This window comes from Uranotaenia lowii, chromosome 1 (assembly GCF_029784155.1).
Source record: "Uranotaenia lowii strain MFRU-FL chromosome 1, ASM2978415v1, whole genome shotgun sequence".
In the NCBI taxonomy this organism is placed as follows: domain Eukaryota; kingdom Metazoa; phylum Arthropoda; class Insecta; order Diptera; family Culicidae; genus Uranotaenia; species Uranotaenia lowii.
Window position 1 is genome coordinate 65,032,749 of NC_073691.1, and position 21,899 is coordinate 65,054,647.

Sequence of the window (21,899 nt, forward strand, 5' to 3'; positions counted from 1 at the left end):
GTGGGAATTACCTGAATAGCACGATCGTCGTACTACGCGGAACTGTCTTCTGACACTCGCAGGGGATAGTTGCATGCATTCACTTGTGGAAGTTTCAAGGTTTTCTTGAAATGCGTTCCGGTGAGAAAACGTGCTTATGGTAGTCTGCAGAAACAAATGACTCATGTAGGTTTCGTAAGGCTATGGCACTTCATGTATTAATTACCTGTACCTCACGAATCGTTGTTCTAGGCGGTACTAACTCGATTGTTTGCCGGAGATAATTTAAGACAGGTTTTCCTTAAATTGATTTCGTCGACTTAGATAGACGTCGGTTATGTCCATACACTTGGAAAATCAGAAGTGATTATGGGGCGGAAGTGGCTTTGCTTTTGACAATTAGAGTGATCTGTCAGTGCTTCTGCGCTCAGACTTATCGACGTCGATACAGTAGATGTCGAATTTTCTTAATGTCTAGTTTGATTGTGAAGAATGTTAAGGTGGTTCATTTTGCTGCATAATTATATATACTTCATAACGGTAACATGCCCTGAATCTAAAGATGCAATTTATCTATTAGCTTTTGTGATAGAAATAACTTTTCAAAATAGGTTAAATCTATTTAGGAAGTTCTGCACATTTTTGATAAAACGTTAAAAAATAAAACACTTAAAAACGTTTTGAATCAATTGTCAATTTTTCTCAAAACTTCAAGTAATTTTGAGTTCTGCGAAAAAAATTAGAAAGATTTTCTATTTGTTTACTTTTTTTCATTTAATTTTTAAAGAAGTTTTAAACCAAATTGAACTTTTTATACTTCCTTGAGCATAAATCTAATCGATTTGCAGGTTTAAACAAATTTATGAATGAATTCATGTTCTTATTCAAGTTTTTACAGTAATGTCAGAAATACTTGTAAAGATATCTTTCCAAATTTTTAAAAACTGTTGAAATTTACTTTTTTAGATTATGCATCATCAACAACATATTATTCCTTAATGTATGAAGTAGAATAAACGAAATCAGATTCCGAATTCTCCTTAAATGTTGTTTTGAGAGTTTATCAGTCATCAATGATTGATTTCAAAACTCCATATAATCAAAACTAAATTTGAAAAAAACTTCGAAGTTTTGTTTTGATAAAAACTTCGAGTTCATGACGCTAAAATCTACCAAACTAATCAATAAAACTTAAGCAGAAAAATGCTGTTCCTTTGAGATATCAATTAAATACTATTAATAAATTTTCATTATGGTAAATCGTGTTTATTGGAAGAAAAAAAATCCTTCTTAAATGTTAAAAAAAATCATCTTTCACATGTTCTTATTTTATTCCAATTCGAAACTTATTTAACGAATTTTATAGTCGGTAAACATGTTTTAAAATTTTTGATTAAATTTATCGAATTTTAAAGTCAAGGTATTTGAATTTGAAGAAATAGTTTTTATAAATTTGTGTATGTTTTTCAATTCTTAATTTTTGTGTTCTAAAAACATAAACCTTAATATTTTTCCTAAGAAAAATTTACATTTCAAATCGCGAATTATTATATTTTTTTTAATACCATGCACTACAGCGGATTTTTTTAATCAGCCCTTCCGTTGAAAATGAAGAAAAGAAATATAAATTTATATGAATAATAAATAACAATTTTAAACAATTTCCTTAAAATTTGGTATGGTAAATTTTTTACCTGATCTGACATTTATTTTAAAATTCACATTTTTTTAAATCTGTGTTTCGAAAATATATATTTCAAATTTGAAAACTAGACTGCTTTGAAATTATTTTAAAGCAAATTTCTAGCTCTGCAAAAGGAACATCATTTTGAAAAATTTATCCATTTCTTTCTGAAAATATCATGAATTTGAAACTCATTGTCATTTGTTTTAGAAATTTTGATAGATTTTATCAGTAAAGCTTATTATTTTTTAAGTTTGTGTGATAAGAAAATGATGATTGAAATTCATTTTTATGTTTATTGTGCATTTTTGGTATTCTTATTATTTTTAGCTAGATTTGAAGTGCGGAAACCCCCCAACTCCCCTTATGGACGGGTCCATCGCACGGGCCTACCATGAATCTTCGAAAAATATGGGGACTTGTGATGTAGCTTAGTTGGTAAGTCACTTAGCTCCTGAGCTGATGTCCGTGAGTTCAAGCCCAACAGTAAACATCGAACACAGTTGTTTGGTTCAAATAAAGTTTTCTACTCTTGCAAACTCGATTTAAATTTAAGATTTTAGTTTGAACCTTTGTTGAATTTTGCTCTCTTGTTGGATTCTAAATATTAATTTTGAATCATGAATTAAAGAAAAGAAACTGCGATCTCCTTCAATGAATACTTAATGAAATTCTAACATTGAAATTGAATATTTTAAACTTAAATTTGAGTTGAATCTGAATACGAATTCTTTACTTTTAATGTCAAGTCTGAATTCAGCATTTCGAACCTAAATTCAAGGCCTGAATCTTAATTAAAAATAATAATTGCTATGAATTTGAAACTAAAAAGCGAATTTTGTATCTGAAATCAGAAATCTCTTATTCAATTCTGAATTTATGGTTTTCAACATGGATTTTTTCAATTATATATTCGTAATTGATTTTATGATTTAATTGATTTTATGAAATTAAATGACATATTGTTTCAAATTGTTCTATTCTGGACGTCTGGACTCATGAAACTCTCTAATGTTTCAATTCTGAATACTCAGGATAAAAATATCAAAACCAATCAGTGAGGCACTTCTCAGAATATCGAGAGAAGCCCCGGAGAAAGTAACCCTCTTAAGTCGTTGAGCAATGTCTTTTTTAATGCTAGAGCCTATTCGATGTAACAATCGGGTCTAATGGTAGGGGAGGAGCGGGCTATATGCACCTATTAAGCAGAACACTGATTTAATCAAATATCACATCGAATATGTGTACAAAAACTATATACACGTGTGCAGGCATCTGTTTTCTATACATTGAAGTAATTTTTATGTTAAAATTTTCTTCTTTTTACAAGAAAATGATTTTATTATAAATGTTGTCTAAAATGCCGAACCTCAAACCGTGCGGGCTAAATGTGCCTATTTATGTTTTTAACAAAATTTCTGCTAGAACTGCTAGAAAGTAATAATTTTCGTACGACAAAGCTGAAGTTTTATAAAAATCTATGTATATTATAATTTTATGTAATAAAACAAAAGTTAGGGTTGCCATACTATGGAGGCAGTTCATCCATGAGAAAAACTTTATCATATCTGTTTTTTAATCTTCAAATCTCTCTTAAGATGTTATTCAGAGCTTAGATTGATAAAAATCATGTATTTATTCTATTTAACCTGTTATTTTAGGATGGAGGCATTTTACAAACATGATAGGGGCACACAAAAACACTCTATTATTCCACTATATAAGCATTATTAAACCTCCACAAAAGCTGAAATATGTTTAATTTCTTAAGTTCATTTGAGTAAGAAACAAAAACCATCCTAGTTTTTGTTTTAAGCTTCTTTACATATAATTTTTAAAAGTCGAAATATTACATCAAAATGTATCAAAACCTTGTATGATTTTTTAAAGTTTTTTGAGTTTGTAAATTTATAAAATTCTTTCTTGCCTTATGTTCTAAGCGTATCACCCTCAAAATGCATTGGTCAGATAAGCTGTCTAGTCAGCCATTTCATCAAACAGCCGTAGGGCCATTCAACCCGATATGTCCATTTAGGAAACCTTTCCCCTTATCCTTAATTGGAGCCTGGTTAAAAACTAGTTATTCTAAGTTGACAAATGCTTCATGCCTAAGCATTTTATTTAATAAAAATTAATATTTATCTAAGCATTTTATTCCAAAAAAAATTACCTTCACCATCGTTCCAATCTGTCGACTCTCGGGTCGGCTCTCCAGCAGACAATCGCTCTCTCTATCCATGATGTTGGTATTTTCCGGCTTAGCCAGGGGTATCGTGATCGGTATCGGTCGGGTCGGAGTTGGTCCCAGTAGACGTTCACGCATTTCATACAGGTAAGGGCACCGTATCATACCAGACTGTCCTCCGAAGAACTCGGCGATTGGCTCGTCCTAGCAACTAGTGGCAGTGCTGAAATGAAGGGGAAAGAAAGAGAGAAAAGGCCCTGTTTAGAATTGGTTCAGAGTCATTAAACTTATACTCCAATGTAGGTAAACAATGTGAGACTTTCGATTTTGACCGAAATCGGAAACGAGGTCTTCAGAACCTTTAATTTCCGTATGGCGAATTGCACCGCCTCGAGTGTGGCGAACATTGTATAGCTGTCGGTGTGCCGGAAACATTGATTCATGAAGCAGCATTTTTTAGTCTTAGAAAAAAAGAATGGAGACAAATGAAAATTTGGAGCACCAATTGCATAGAAGCGTACGTTGCACTATGAATAAACTAGCTCTAAACATTTCCTTCATTTTTTTACTGTCGGTTATTTGGAACAAAATGTAGCGTGAATGTTTACGTTGTACCGTGGTTCAAAGATTGTGTTCGGAAAGTTAAAAAAAAAATAAGAAATTGATTTTATTAATGTTTATATTGCTGTATGTCAGTTGCATGAATATTAAAACTGATGTTAAGTGATGCATTCACCATATCGAAGCAATCAATGCTTGATTTACTCTGCATAAAAACTTTAAAATATTAATTTTTGAATCAAACAGCGCACACAGGAGTATTTTAGCCCAAATCCTGGTCAAAACCTCGAAATTATTATTTTAAAAAAGCATTTTTTTCTTTGTTTTTCGGTTGTTAGATAGTTGTTGCATATTAGTATTGTCGATTTTAAACCATCGGTATAGTGAGTTCGTAATGGCATAACTCGAAACATTGATGTTTCAAAATTATAAATTTTATCTTCCAAAATTTGGCGTTATTTGTTTAAAAACTGGTATTTTTCATCATTTCTGATAGTTGATCGGCTGGTTTGCTTCGAATTTGCTTGAAAAAAACATTTTATAAGTGTGCAGCGAATAATCCTCAAAGATTAAAATTATGAAATCTGAATTTTTGGTTGAAAATGAGTTGTGTATACAACGAAAAAAATAACGAAAAATTTTTTTTTACAATTTTATAGAGAAAAATGGGTTTTGGCCAACAATTTTTCATAGAGTATTCCTATGAGCAGCGTTCCACTCAAAGCTATCGTATTCAAAATATAGCAAAATCTAGCATCTGAATTTAAATGAAGAAAATTTAGTAGGTCATTCATTCAAAGGCTTCCTTTTTAAAGGAGTTCCTTTTGTCACTAAAGAACTTTAAGAAAAAAAAAGTTTGTATGAAAGATGTATAAAAAAAAGCCTATAGAAAATGCAATTGAAAGATTGGTGTTTACAATCTAGGAAACCAACAATCAAATCACCTTAGATTTTTTCCAAAAAAATTTGTGTGAACATGAGAAATAAATTAAAAACAGTAGCCGAAAGTAGCCGAAAAATAGTTGAAATAGATAGTTTGTTCGTGTATTTCAAATTTAGACTTAAACTTGAAAATTTTGAAATAAAATTTCTCTTTATAATTAAAAAAAATCAGAACTTTAAACCTGAAACCCAGTTTTATCCTGAATTCTGATTCTAAAATCGATTATTTTTAACATCTGCTACTTGAATTTAAAGTGAGTTTTCGGCTTTCAGTCTATTCAAAAAGCAAAAACGACTATTTATTTAACAGTTCAACGTTGCAATACATATGGGATCGTTATGGTTATTTTGTGTTATCAAAATTTCAAAAGTTTTTCACAAAATTATCTAATACTTACTTAAATGTGTCGTTTTTTTGTAAGGTTTAATTCGGCTGATTAGACAAAGCTGTCATTGTATCTGATACAATATTTTGTGATCAATTTGAAATTTTTATTACAATAGTGGCCCACCATACTCTCCCACACCTAAAAACTCATATGAGCCCTTGAGTAATAGACGTTACCGTTCTTAGCACGTTTGGCAGCAAAACCAATCAAAAATTCAAACCAAAAACAAATTTTAATCATGTCGAGAACAAAGTTTGAATATGAGTTCCGAGTAGGCCTTGCTCAAGTGCGGACGCGTTTTTTCAGTTTTCTCGTAGCGCTGCATTTTTGGGATTTTTTCTTTCCCAATGAAATACTAGTGGTTTGAGTAAGAATGTGAGGTGAAATGTACATGAATTGAAGAATTGTTTTAGCGAGTCAAAAAGAGATGATGTGTTCAGTTGAATTTAAAAAGTACTCGTGTGATTTGTGGCTGAAAAAGTATAGAATGCGAACGAAAACGGATGTCATAATGCGGAGGCCGGTAGTCGGGGATAACAAGAACAGGAAAACCCGGTGAGAGCTTTCCGATTTCCTTCTATACCTTGGACACTTTCAATTTCCCATCATTTTGAGTGCTGTGCGTTTTTCTTAAATCAATTACCTAGATTAAGTCCAAATCGAGTGAAGCAGCATTGCCTCGGTTCGGTAGCGTGAACATTAGCCTTTCTCATTCCTTCTCATATATCAATACCATACAAAACATGATACCGATGAAAAGCAGCAATTTGGTTGGTCGTGGGTGGTTATTTTCTCTCACGAAATTTTCCGAAATTGTTTTTTTTTCAATTTTTGCTTTCAGTAGTTGCTATCACCATCATCGTCACAGGTTTCGTAACGTTGGACAGGTATGCTCACGTCACACAGGTTGCTTTGATCGATTGAAATACAAGATGCTAAAGGCCAAAATGTTATGCGTAGTTACGCTCTTGATATTTTTTTTAATCGAAGTGATGTAAAAAAAATCCGTTAAAATTCTTTTTCAGTTTTTGAGTTGATGCTTTATAATGAAAATTTAATTAAAACTGCGAGGAGTAGGCCATGCCTCGTGCGAACAACACGCGTTTTTTTCTTCGTCCGCGAAAATTTTTGTTTAAATAAAATTTTAAACCAATAAATTAAAGCAAAACGGTTGAAAAGTGCTACCAACGGATGGAAGGCAGCCAGGGCTCATTATAGAAGTGACCACCAGAAAACCTCGGGTAGTTTTGTTGTTTTTTATGACGAGTTTTTTTGTGTTTTTTTTTGGTTAATGTGGGGAAAGTGAAAAAAGTTTTGAAAATGACCCATAAATTTGGCTATCCAAAACTTCTGCGAAGGAATTCGATCATTTTTCTATGGGAAACATTCCTTCGAGTAAGCAGATTAGTATTCGAAGAGTCGAGCCACAGATTGGAAAAAAATTCTCAAGGTTATCAGTTTCCGAAGATTGGTTTGGTCTTGAATATGAATTTAAAACGAAATAGGTAGTTTGGGTTGGTGTGAAGATTTAGTGCCATATCAATGCCGCTGTTAAGTGAAGTTTTCGAAAGAAATGTGTCTGATTTGTGTCACCATCGAATAGAAGCAGAAAGTTTAGTTGTTAATGAAAGGTTATCGACAAAAGGAGGGAGGTGGCGATGGTAAAGCGGTATTCTACTTCGAAGTTCCCGTATTTTATTTTCGTCCCACGACTGGCAGAAATGAAAATTTAAATCTTGTTGGAATTGGTCGGTGGTTGCTGCGATTGACAGCATTTTTTTTAAACAACAAAATTGTAGTGATTGGCAGAAAATAGTTATTTTAAAAATGGAAAATATGCAGTGAAGACTCGCTTCAAGATAACTGAAATCAGGAAGAATTGGAAGATAGCAGCGATGGAACCTTGTACCTTTCCATTAACTCTGGTGAGATCGTTTCTCTATATAAATGTTTTATGCTTTAACACCATAATTTATTAATTTTAATTGCTTGCCAATCCCGTTTGTCAAATAGATCTGCTTTGTAAATGTTCCTTTCTATATCTATCTGAACACAGAACCTGTTAATTACAAAAATTATAAGGTTCTTAAATTTTGTGATTTCTTTGTACAAAATAAATCATTTCCAGCCACTGAAGAATTGTCCTATTGGTGGAGTCACTCTACATGACGCATGGTTTTTCCGTCAAGGAGCATTTTTCTTAGCATGCTTCCAACGATATTGCCCATTTGAAACGTATGGTATCAGGTATCAGGTATCAGGTAGTGATTAGTGATGTCGAGAACAAAGTTTGAATATGATAGGTAACATAAGATTAGATAATAGTAAGAATCTCAATGGGAAATATTTCTTCTCGTTATGAGAAAATTATGCTAAATTTAAATTGACTAAGTATGAAGAAGTTATGAATCATACTTCAGAAGCAGAAACGTTTATCACTCACAAGAACAAATCAATGACTAACATTGTTTATTTATTTTCTGCATATCCTCCATCTCATCTCTTCATTCCTCCTTACCTCTAATCTCAATGAAAACTTTTTTCGTATCGACTTTTGTGTATTTTCTCTTAAACAAAATTTTATTTACCAAATGTCTTTCATGTTTATTCCATATTCACATCTTTTTACTTTCTGCATATCCTTCATTTCTAGATTACTTCACAACTCTTTTTCAATAGAACCTTTTATTTCCTGACTTTTGTTTTTATCTAATACAAAATTTTATTTTTCAAATACCCCTCATCATAATTCTACATTCCAGTCTCAGCAAAAACTTTCAAATCTTTAAATTTTATCTATTTTCTGCATATTCTTCATCCAATCCGAAAATATTCTTCGCAACAGCCTTCCCAATCAGCGTTTGTCCTGTCTTTTTGTCTTTATTTGCCAGAGCCGGAATAATCCGAAAACAATTTTTCCAACAGCTTTCCTAAACTTTTCTTTTCACTCTGTCTCTATTCACGAGAGCCTGAATTATTCGATAGTATTCTTAGAAACAGCTTTCCTTACCAGAAGGCCAAAGCCAAACAAACAATCAGCAGGAATTGCCTTGGAAATCCATGCTTTCTAAGTCAATCCGTCCTTTTCCACCGGAAGGTCAAAGCAAAACAAATACTCGGCTGAAGTTGCTTTAAACATCCACGCTTCATTACCCAAACCAAAACAAACAATCAGCAGAAGTTGACTTGAAAATATGCGCTTCCTAAGCTTATTCGTCTTTTTCCATCGGAAAGCAAAATCAGAACAAACAATCTAATATGTGTTGTGAGCCTACTTGGTTGAATAAATCTACTAAATCCATGCAATCAGCAGCAGCAGCTTGAAAAATCCGCGCTTTCTAAGCCAGTTTCATCTTTTTTCCACCGCGAGGCCAAATCTGCGCTTCCTATTTCGTCTCTTTCCACTAAAAGCCCAAATCAACACAAACAATCAGCAGAAGCTGCCTGAAAATTTGCACTTTCAAAGCCATTACAAAGCCACGTCAAAACAAACAAACAGCAGCTACAGTCTTAAAAATCTACGCTTCTTAATCCATTCAGTCTTTTCCCACCGGAGGACCAAATCATAACAAACAGACAGCAGCCTTAAAAATCTTCGCTTCCTAAGCGAATTTCGTTTTTTTTTTCCACCGGAAGGCCGAACAAAAACAAACAATTAGCAGTAGTCTTAAAAATCTACGCTTTCAAAGCGTTTTCCACCGAAGGCTAAATCAACACACACAATCATCAGCAGCTGTCACAAAAATCTGCTCTTCCGAAGCCAATTCGATCTTTTTCCACCGGAAGCCAAAATCAAAGCAAACAATCAACAGAAGCTTCCTTAAAATTCTGCGCTTCCAAAGCCATTCAGATTTTCCCACCGGTAGACCAAATCAAAGCAAACAATCAGCAACAGCCTTTGAAAGTCTGCGATTTTCAAGCCAACCCGTCGTTTTCCAGGGGCCTAATCATTAACAAATTTGTTCGTTGCAGCAGCCTATAAAATCTGCGCTCTCTGTCCTTATTCTACCAACCATTGTCGTAATTTTACGATTCTTACGAATCTCAAATCAAAGAAAGACACGTCACAAAAACAGATCAATGATTGACATTGTTTTGTTTGTTTTGCCAGGTGTTGCCAAAATAACAAACGTTGCCATAGAAATTCATTTTATTTTATTTATCTTATGTGTTGCCGATTACAACTAGGATTAAATTATTTTATTTTTTATTAAATAAGATTTAATTTCTGCATACACTTCATCTCATTAAACGGAGGGGGTGGTTTAGGGTTCAAAAAATTTCAAGCAAACTTTTCTACTCTAAACTTAAAATTTTAATTTTTTATTAAATTTTGATAAACGACTAAAGTGAATCAAGAGTAACAATCTCGACTCAGAACTAAGACCGAATACCTCAAAATCCACCATTCTACTACAGATATTCAAAAAATGTCTCGCTTGTTGATGGATATTTAAAGACTGTAGTCGTAAAACTCTACCAAAAGTTATTCATAAAAGAAGTTGGTGCATGAATTTCGGGTACAGTCCTAAGTCCATGTTTGCAATATGTAAGTACTCACTAAAGTCGCCTGATTGCTCGGATTTTGCCAGAATGTTTTGACTTTACTTGCGTAATCAAAGAAAAATTGAAATTGAAATTGCGTGATAACAATTATGTATTTTGCGTAAAAAACATTTGTTTCTACAAAGTTTTTCCAAATAAACATGCTGATATGTTTCGATGTTAGGTTTTTAGATTAAAATAAGCCCAGATTTATCCTGCCTGGATAAGTAGAGTAAAATATCTGGTGAGCTTAGGTTGGAATCATTTTCTATGTTCTGGTCCCAATTTTTTTTAAGATTCTGTATGTTCTATTCATAATTATTGGGAATTTTAGTTTGAAATTTAGATTCAAAAATCAATTTCTCAATTCTTCTATTCTAAATTTTTATTCAGATTCAAAATGCAGAATTTAGATTAGGGACTAAAATTCAACATTGCTCAAAACAAAACAAAAAAACAGGTTAAAAACTACAATTATAAAAAAAAACTAAACTTATTTTCAAAATTTCGTTCTTTGAAAAATCTAAATTTTAACTTAAGATCTATCATTTTTTATTGAGAGGTTTAAAAAACTGATCCCCTTTGGGACTTTTTTTTCGAAAGTAATTATTTCACATGAATAACTAATAGTATAAAAGATCTTAATACCGACTGATGAGATACTCTTAGTATCACTTTTTTTACAATTCTTTATGTATGGAATGTTCAAGCAAAAATGTTTTAGGAAAAATTGTGTCACCAGAATCCCCCCCTCCCCTTGAAGAAGTTCTTCCTACGGCCCTGGCATGTATTACCTAGTTTTGAAACTAAAATGCTTATATGAAACTTTTGAGATAGAGTTTGAATTTCAAATCATATGTTTCAGTGAATATTGTTCTGATTGTATTAGCTTCTTTTACGGAGTAGTTCATGTTTTGTGGTGCTCATGAACCTTTACGGTTCATGAAGAGGGCTTCAACCCCCTCGGTTAATAGAAAAAAAACATACGAGGTATTTTATCATTTTCTGCCTTGTTTTCAAATTTACTCTTTAAAATGTAAGTAAAAGGCTTGTTGAGTTTCTTAAACGATAAAATTTTCAGTAGATGTTTGTTAGAAGGTTTCCGATCAAATATTACTCACAATAGCTGATTTTCCTAACATTTTTCAGCTTATTCAAATGAAGGTACTGTGCATCTGCTTATTTTCTAGAGAATTTGAATGATAAAAATGATTTAAAAAAACATGCAAATCCTTGAGGAGTCCTTCTGCAGATTGACTGTTAAGAGGAAATTTTAACTAGTAGATACTAAAAACAGTTGTAATTTTAGCATGATGTTCAAAGATATCATCAAGAAAAAATAAAGTTAAAAATGTTTAATTGGCTCTCTTCTGTCACCAAGATGTGCAAAATTATCATACATAATAGCTCGCAGCGGTACAGTTAGTTGTGATGATTTATTCGGAGAATTTTCTTTTGCTCTGAACATTACTTCATCCAAACCTTTAAACATAGGGCTCCCTCAATTGCGCCGACAACAACTGGAGCGACAAAAAAAAACATTCAACCACTGTAAACGATTAACATAGTTTAGTAGCCCCGATGATTCCCTATACTAAGTTCGGATGTGTCGAGTCATTATTGGTTGTGAAATTTCAAAAAATCTTTTGAAGATTAATTATAAACGTTTTAGTCAAAACAACATTGCTAAGTATAATGTTGGTAAAACAAACTTTATACGAGAAATGAAGAATTTATAAAATAAACCCTCAAAATATGATGACCTATGATCTCAAAAGATCAACACGCCCTTTTCCTCGAACAGTCATGTCGAATGTGTTGATTTTGAAGTGAGTGCCAAACTGCTCTTAATGAAACAATTAAGCGAATCCAACCGTGGAGACATTTTTATGGTAATCTGCCAATTCCTGGGTGTTTGGAATATGAATCTGTTTCGGATTCCACGAAGAAGATGACCGAAAAAAAAAATAAAATCCAGCCCCGCCATAATGACCTGGCTGGGGGATTGTGGGCAAATCAGGTTCATTATCATAAGAATTATACATGCGCTTGCCAAACTTGGAGCGACTAGCCGGCCCGAGAGCGAACAAAAAAAACTGGATGAACCAACTACTAAGGTTGGTTGGAAATGATGAATTGTCAATCGACAATCTCTCACTCGTTTAGCCGTGAGGGGGCGTAAATGTATACTAATCAAAAGCACCACAAAGAAGTTAGCAGGAATTATAGTCGTATACATTTCGCTGCTCATTCAGCCTCATGTTTGGCCAATCAGCTGCCCAATTCTAAACGATTTGTATTCCACTTGCTAGTTAGTTTCCGGTCATTTGTATCCCAAAAGAGGTATCAACTTGTGACTGTGATGTTGAAGATCGTGATGATTAAAAAAGAAGTTGTGACATTGATGATAAGCAAAACTTCCTCTAGATCAGGGGTTTTCAAACTTTTTCCACTCACCGCCCCCTTTTACAAAATTTTCGAGCTCAACGCCCCCCTGGGAAAATTTTTAGAACTATTGCTTTTGATTTTATGTTGTTGTAAGACTTAACTCAAATTTTATTCCAATTTATTGTCAAATTTAATAATGTCAAACGATTTCTTCATATTTCAAACTATATTTCGTAATTTTTCTGATGATATTTTCGAAAAATATATGAAAAATGACCAAACACCACAACTTAAAATCGTGTTTTCTCGAAATTTACTTTTATTCACTTAAGTATACCATTTCGGCTCCAAGGGCCTTATACTGCTTCAAACCTCCAGTAAACACTTAATTATATGTAAATATTCTTGGACAATAACATAAACTGATTGATTTATTTGTTTTGATATCAGATCATGTATCTCAAATTTTTAAAACAAAATTCTATATTCACTATTAATTATACAATTTCATTACTGCCAAGCAGTGAAGTAACTTAAAACATAGTATTATTTCTTGATAAGGTACACCGGGGCAATTACGGGGCAAGTGCAAACATTCGACTTTTCTCTGTTACAAATAAATTAAAAAAAACATATTTCTCCTTCTAGAAATTGTTGTTAAGGCCCGAAAAACAATAGATCATAAATAAACTGAACTTTTTTTTAAATTATTCACTAAAAACACTGCACTGTTCGATTACACACGAATTCAAGTACGTACTAGACATCAAAAGTGTGTTTTTGTTTTGCATATTTTGGCTACAAAAAAGGATATTGGAATACGAGGGACTGATTTTCAAGTGAAAGCAGGTAGTTTATGATACACCCTGAGAGTTGTGAAAATAATATTCACTCTTGTCAATTCTCACTGCGGGGCAAGTGCAAACGCACCCTTAAGCTGTTGAACAATGGTGAAATCCGTTTGCCTTGCCCCGGTGTACCTTATCTGAATTTCAATCCTGTTCAAAGTTAAGCAGCATTAACGGGTCTTAAAGTTGAAGTTAGATTCTAATAACTGAATTACGGCAATATTATTCATATCCGAATAGATTGAAAGTTCATCCATTGCAAATGGCACAATTGATTTTTTGAATCGTTTGAAATAAAAATGAACAAATAAGAACTCAAAACAAAAATTCTTTAACCTTAAAAAATGTTTCACTTTTTTCCAAAAAAAAATTATCACTAAGTCACAAATAACGCGTTCTTATATAGAGGGTTTCCATGTTTTTTTTCTGTTTAACAGATTTTTTGAGACAACACACTTTAAAGATTATCAAACATTGCCGTCTAAAATTATTCTTTTTTATTATAACTAAAAATAGTCACACAAAAAAAAGATAATTTAGATATTTTAGTCTTGAACTTGATGTTTAATTCTGCTACGTAATTTCATCGTTTTGCATCAAACTTACTCGTGTTTTTTTTTCAAATCTACGTTGTTTCGTAATTTGTGAAAATGTGAATTGCGACCTCACCGCCCCCTGAGCCCTTCCAACGCCCCCCAAATTTCAAAATTGAACTCACCGCCCCCCTGGAAGCTCTCAACGCCCACAAGGGGGCGGTAGGGACCACTTTGAAAACCACTGCTCTAGATGATAAAAAAAAAGTTCCATGGGAGGTAGTTTGATTAATATAGAATAGAATTTATTCTCATTATCATTCTAAATTAGCATAAGTTGCAGATCGAATACTTAAAACTTCTGTAAAAAATTAACTCAAAGTGATTTACTTGAAAATTGATATTATAAGCTAAATCGTCCAACGTGCATTCGCTGTCATCCTTATACTAAGTTATAAAATAAATAAGTACATAGTTCATAGTTGCTTTTCTGTCTCCTGCCTTTCGAATGGCGGATCTGCTTCCGCTGTTCCTTTTCAGGTCATGAAAGCAGCAATATAACACACCCCGAGGGATTGTTGCATTATTTTAATCTTTCATTGCGGTAGCGTGTATGAATGTAGCGGTCTAGAATGGTTTTATGGAGCAGTTCAATATTTTTTTTGTACTCGGTATTTTCTTTATATTACTATCTTGCTAGCAAACAATGAAACAATGAAAAAAATTTAAAAATCGAGAATCTACCTAACAGTCAGAAAGAAAATAAACTTCTTTAATATCTGCACAGTAGACTTAGTCGATTCGGGGTCTTTTTTGAATTTCTCAAATCCTGGGGCCTAAAAGCTTTGTTTTGGTTCAAAACTCATAAAGGATTTTTTGCAAAATTTTTAAGTAACGTTTACATAAGTAAATTTTAATATTAGTGTTTGTAAGGGAAAGTTTAATATTTTGTATATACTGAAAAATCAACATAATTTTTCTTCCTTTACTGGAATCAAGCTTGCTAATGATTTTTGTACCAATTCATAAAATCTCTAGAGAAAATTTACTGCTGAGCAAATTCGTCGAAGACCTTCACTTCGTACTTCATTGGGCAAACAAGAAATAAACTGCTGAATTGGTGTATGTCTTTAGCATTGAAAAATAATCAATTCAATTGACATCACTGGTGGATGCCTAGTGACGTATTACATACATTTCATGCCATACTTTGCAAAGATGTTTAGAAATGTTGGAAAAAATGGAGAGGGTACAAAACGGAAAAAGTAAGATTGCAGCCTATTTAACAATAAAATAAGGCTTTAATAAGTAAATTTCATTTTGTTCTTTTTAGCGAAACAAAAAAAGGAGGAAGCCTGAAATAATGTTTGAAATAGATAACAGCCCAAAATACTAACATTGAAAAAAAAAGAAACACTTTTTTAACACAAATGTCAAACTTATCGCATTTGACTTTTTTCAGACAGTTTGCAGACTATGTAGCAAAAATGAAATTTTTAAATCATCTAATAACATTAAAAAATATTAGACAAAAATACAAAAATTTTCGGTATGTTTATTTTTTCCTTTTGGAAAAATATGGGAACGATAATTTAAATTGAAAAGAATGTATTAAATTTTTTAGAAGTTTTATAGTTTTAAACAATATTCTTTAAAAGATTAATATAAGACACTCAAAAACGTTCGACAGTGATGTCAGAAATGATTATGACTTACTCAATCAAATTTTCTAAGAAAAATGACATTTCATTTCTTTGAAGCATTGTATCTCTGAAACTAAATCATTTGGTATAAATCTAAATCATCTGTTGAATAAATGATAATAAATTGATTCAAATAAGTTTGTAATTTTTTTCTATAGAGGTTTGTTGGTTCGTTCAGGAATACTCGATTCGATTCGAATAATCGATTTTAACCGCGACTGTTTTATTTAAGAAATTCCAAACGCCATGTCATCAAAACGAGATATGATGGGAAAAATCTTACAAAAAAAAATTATTCTGGACGCCAAACATCTCCAAAACCAGTTTTGAAAGTATGGAAACCAAAAACTTCATTAACTTTATTTCATTTTCAGTATCTTGTTCGAAGTTGGTCTGATAAAAACTAGGAAAGGGGCATTTTTGATGCCTCTGAGAAAAAATAATTCTGCAAGAAATTCAACCACCTGATTTTAAATCTGAGATTTGATTTAATCAATTATTTTAAATCGTACAGATGCTAAACAAAAAAAAATCATCGGTTTTAGTTCATACGAGTCTCTAATTAAAACGAAAAATCATACATCAAAAACTTAAACTGATTCAAAACAACTAGTCATTAGAATGTCTATTTCCCGGCCATTTTCTCGTTCCCGGGAATCGGGGAATGTTTCCCGGGAATTTCTGGGTCCCCGGGAAATACTCAGAAATGTGTAAAATAAATGCAATTCGATTGAAATATAGCTTATCGAACCTCCTCTGCATACGAGCCCATTATATGTATAAAATGTACTCTTTATTATGTTCTTTAAACTTATTTTTTATCAAACAAATTTAACTGTTTTTAACAATCATAAATTAAAAACAGTCAAGCAAACTATAATATAACCTGAACAGTTCAAATGAAGAAATCATTCGTGCAATAATTAGTTGATAAAAACATTATGTTTGTATTTGTTTGATTTATCAAACTTTTTTTTCGTTTTTCTGAAAACTTTACATTATTTTTCTTCATATGGAAAAAAACGAAGTCTTGATCATTTTCAAGTTTTGAAATGCATCTGGCTTTCTAAGCCAAAGGGAAACAAGACCCTAAATGTTGCTCTCGAGAAATCACAATCTGCCTACCTGCTGCGCGATTTTTCATATATTTATTTTTTTAAGAGTTTGGGTTTTCGTTCAATGAAAACGATAAAGAAATACATAGAAATACAGAAATCCCAGGACGGACACTCTACTAGGCATATACGTATAACTTTAAGTTTTAATATGAAAGAATTGTGCTTAATAAAAATTAATAAAAAATTTTTTTAGCTGTAAAACACTTTGTCTAACGTTAAAAAAAAAACAGATCATTACTTTTCAGTTTGCCCAATCCTTTTTTCCATATTCCGATATTTTATTATCCGAGGAAAGTTAAACAAAACAATTATTTTTGTGAGAATTTCTAGTATTAGCCTAAATTCTTCACGGTTCTCTAGAATATGATAATTAACGTTAAGTCTTCGATTGCAAAAGTTAAGTTTTTTTTAACAGTTTTGTTGAAAGCGCGTTTTAAAAAATAATTGATTTTTGTTTTATTTTTAGAAAAAAGTCTTACTGCTTATTAGGATTCAGTGCTCCTAAATTAGTCAAATCAGTTCTTAAATTTTTGTCCCAACGGAACAAGTTATTTAAATTTATAGACTTGTGTGAAAGAATTATAAAAAATCCTTTTTAAAACCAACAGTACATGTATTAAAAAAGTCAATAATTTCTTGAATAAAACATGGATATAATGATAAATATCATAACTTTCAAAGTATTTCCAGATAATACCTGTGTTTCAGGGTAGATGTCTTATTGAGTGGCGAGTCTTAAAATTATTTGATTTCAAATTTTTAGGCTCATAATCCGGGCAATGTCTGGACAAATTTGGTCAAACTCACGGAATTATTTCATTACCATCAAGAAGAAAACACCTGAAATATTTATAACATGAACATACATCAATAATCTTTAAATTGTATTTCAGGCATACAAAAAACTTTCACGGTTTTTTAGATAAAACACGCTAAAAAAAATTAATTTTAAACGCAAAAATAAAAAAATATGACTTTAAGTGAGTTTTGTTAGTATTTATATATAAATCGAAAAATCCGAACAAAAAAGGGCAATTATAAACAAAATCCGGGCTATTATCAACGAAATCCGGGCAACCAAGCCGGACCGGACATTTCCTAAGTTTTGTGTCAAATATCGAGGAAAGTCCGAGTAAAGCCTGGAAATTTGGCAAGCTTTATCTATAGGTTAAAAAAAAATTTGCTTCAGAAGCATTTCATAAATTTGAAGTTGGTTTTCAACAACCTACTAATTTAAAACATTAAGAATTAGTAGATCATATTCCAAAATTAATTTGTCAAAAGAATAAAAATTGCATCATATTGGGACTGTTTTTTTTATTTTAACATTTTTAATGTAAAGATCAAATAAAATTTCATGGCATAGTTTTTCTTCTTGAATTTTAACTCTTCGTTTCATAAAGTAACAAATTTGCAACGATTAATGTATGGAAAAAGCGAAAAATCGTATTTAATTTAATTTTTTTTTCTTGATGATGTGTACCATTTCCAACTCTTTAAAATGATTTTAATGAAAAAAAAAAAAAGGAATGATGGATTAAGTATGTTGTGAGTTGAGGAACTGCAGTGCACTTTTGCAAATCTTAAAAGCATTTGGGTCAAGTGGGGTAAATACGAACCAAATTACTCAGTTGTTAATACTAACAGCTTAAATAAACAAGTATGACTTCAGTATTTAAGTTCTGGAAAGTAACCAAAAATGTATGACAGTGTTGCCAGTTAATTTTCAGGTCAGCTCTAGATATTTTTTAATAGCTAGTTCTCAAATTTTCTTCGAAATACAGTACAAAGATACGCGGATACACCTAAGTAAAGGTTTCCAGAATTTTTTCAGCATGTGTCCTGGCCGGAAAAATCCGAGCAATTTTATCTAAGAACCTAGCAAAATCTGTACATTTGACTTCAAAATTGTCGACCAAAAATCCGGGCAATTTCTGGGCAAATTTGGTCAAAATCCAGGAATTACTCAATACAAATCAAGAAAATAATCTTGGGAATAAAAATCTTTCCGACATAACTCATCAGCTTTTGAAAAAATGTTTCATAATAACTTCTATAAAACTTACTCAAAAAAATTCGGTTTGTACGCATAAATAAATAAAAAAAAATACAACACAATTTGTTTTTTTTTTGTTGATTTGCCAAATAAAGTGAATAAATTCGGGCAAAATTTGGACTCTATTCAATGAAATTTGGGCAGCCGGGCCAGACTTGACTTTTGTCAAATTTTTTATTAAATATCCGGGCAAAACTGGACAATCTGGCAACCTTAACCTAAGATGTTTTGCTTAATCCATAAATTTTTAATGACTATATAGCTTTTACAACAAAACTTTTGGATATTATTCAAAATAATCCAGAATCACTGGAAAGATTTTAGAAATCTGTAATTGTTTAAAATTTAATTATGAACATTCGGCCGACCGAAAATTCGGTTTATCTCTTGACACAATTAAATAATGTGTTTAAAAAAGGTATTAGGATAGTTGCTGTAATTATTGAAATTTCTCGTTTTGATTGTCCAAAAATTTTGTTTAATCTGATAAACTGTTAAATCGGGAAATGTAAGTTCAGTTTTCTGTGGTGTATAACCAACATTTTCAAATCTTCAAATTTTGAGCTTTCTACTTGCATGTATGTTTTCTTGGAATCTGTTCTACTTACTCTTGATCTGGTTGAGATGGATATAACTCTTTGAAAAGTTTTGAAAAGTTAAGAAAGTGAAAATCATTCCAGGGCTCAGGTCAGCGATGCCACATATACCGATTTATCGATATTTATACCGATTTTTAAGCAAATTTTTGACCAAGAATCTGTTTATACCGAATACCGATTTTTGGCAAAACATACCGATTTTTGAGATTTTTGTATAAAATATAAGATATATTACAGTCTATGCAAGACTATCAACAATATTGGGTTTTCTGTTAAACTGAGACGACTAAACAATATTTGATGTTAGCTAAGTAAGAAACATTTGAAGTTTTTATGAAAAGTGAGAACGTGTTTCAATATTTCAATCGAATAACTTTCGCAAAAAAGCATTTTCTTTTAGACTTTTCGTATGTTTAAAGACAAGTCCACGGATAAGGGGTTAAGAAATAATTTTTTCTTGAGGAATATTGAAAAACTGTTTTCTATTACATGTTTTATAATATTTCAATAAAATTCATATAATAGCGGAAGTTAATTTAATGAGATTTAATGAGTTTTCAGAATTTTGAAAGCACAAAAAAATGTAAAGAACCCTCTATAAGGATCACACCTATAAGAAATCATGTGTTAATCGATTACTTGAAAAAAATAATTGATTGAGATTATTACAAGTTTTTTAAAAATTTTGCTTCAGAAGTTTTGAAAAAAATAAGAAACCGACAAAAACTTTTCAATATGTGATTTTTTTTTTACAAGTCCCTTGGAGCCAAACTGGTATAAGTGCAAGATCGATTTTTAGTTAATAATAAGATTTTCAATGCTTTAAACTATATTTGGTGATTTCTTCGGATTAAAAAAACTATCAAAATACCTCTAAAGAAAAATACAAATTTTTGAAAAACGTATGGAAAATGGCCAAACACAAGAACTTTAAACTTTTTCGAAATTTTCTTCTATGCACTTACACCCTTTTTTGACATCAAAAGCCTCAATTGTGAAAATCCAAAGTTCTCAAAAAAATTCAAAAAAAAATATCAGAGAAGAAAATATAGTTTGAACTTTCTAAGAACTCCTCAAAACTAATCAAAAACGTATAAACAGCAGAAAAAAGCAGGCACACAAGATACTATAGGGTTTTTTAAAATTAAATAAAATAGTTCAGAAACACTACCGAAAACCAATTTTTGTTCACCCCTAAATACCGATTTCCATACCGATTTCCATACCGATTTTTCGTATTACCATATCGAAAAAAGATTTTTTTGAGTTCGAAAATATCGATTTGAATGTGGCATCACTGGCTCAGAGTCATCTCTGCCAGCATTTTCAACTCCATCAAAAACAAACAACAACACACCAATACACATAATGATACATCAAACACACAAAATACAACAAACATAAGAGCAAGTTCACTGGTTGAGATGGAGATAGAAATTTTGAAGGTTTACAACACATCACAACACATTTGCCGTACACCGGTGTTGGGAAAATCTGATATTCGAACAGTTTCGCGCTGCAAAATTTGTATCGTATAACACTTTTTGGCCGAGGGTGATAGAAAAACACGATGTTTAGCAACACCGAACCGAGTGATACAGTCGGCGATGCAATACAGTATTCGTGCATGAAACGCTTCGGTGCTGCCATCTTTCTTATGCTCAAAACCTTAGTTGAGGGGAAAATAAAAGAAATTGACCAATTTCAGGATTTTAACATAAAGTGATATTTTCTTTTGTAAACAATTCTCTTATCACTTAAATTGATACGAATTACAAAGAAGTTAATCAACTCTTTAAAACCTACAGCCAATTTTTGTCATGCCCTTGCCAATTGAATTGGCTATCACACATTTCGAGGCGCAGAGATGCCAGAAAGCTGGGTAAATAAATTTTGTTTGTTTGAGCGGTTTTCAGGAGTAGGAGTTTCATTTTTTTATTTGAAAAATGTTATTCCGTCGGAATGTCCGGTATCAAAGTTTTAACGTCGCCTTTAATGGTCCATCATCTTTAGAAAACGGAACCCTCGCTGTTAATTCGTGGAGTGTCAATCATATCAAACGCAAATTATTTTATAATTAAACCCCATATTCCAAATTTTAGGTTGTGCTGCCGGAATGCAGAAAGCACTTTTTTAAAAGATTTGTAAGCGTTTATGAAAAAAAAATCGTGCCGGAACCAAACAAAATCAACAAAGCTGTTGTTTCATAGATGAGACATGCTCAGTTGAGTGAAACTTGTAAACTTATCCAATGCAAAACTCTCTCAACAACTTAGAAAAAGTTTTAAGAATGGTATTAGCACTACTATTTCAATAAAGTGAATTTGATTTCAATTTTTAAACGATCAATTCGAAATAGGAAAAATAGT

At 31.8% G+C, this 21,899-nt stretch overlaps 1 protein-coding gene across 4 annotated transcripts in view; it reads right to left on the minus strand.

The window, feature by feature from the left end:
- The window catches only part of LOC129740497 (proton channel OtopLc), a 207,865-nt gene that overhangs the window by 99,801 nt on the left and 86,165 nt on the right, over nucleotides 1-21,899 (minus strand). For all 4 annotated transcript variants that reach the window (XM_055732187.1, XM_055732188.1, XM_055732186.1 and 1 more), the window contains exon 2: nucleotides 3,834-4,071. In XM_055732187.1, the coding sequence (XP_055588162.1) occupies nucleotides 3,834-4,013 (180 nt within the window). In that variant the 5' untranslated portion in view covers nucleotides 4,014-4,071. The remainder of the gene's footprint in view (nucleotides 1-3,833; nucleotides 4,072-21,899) is intronic.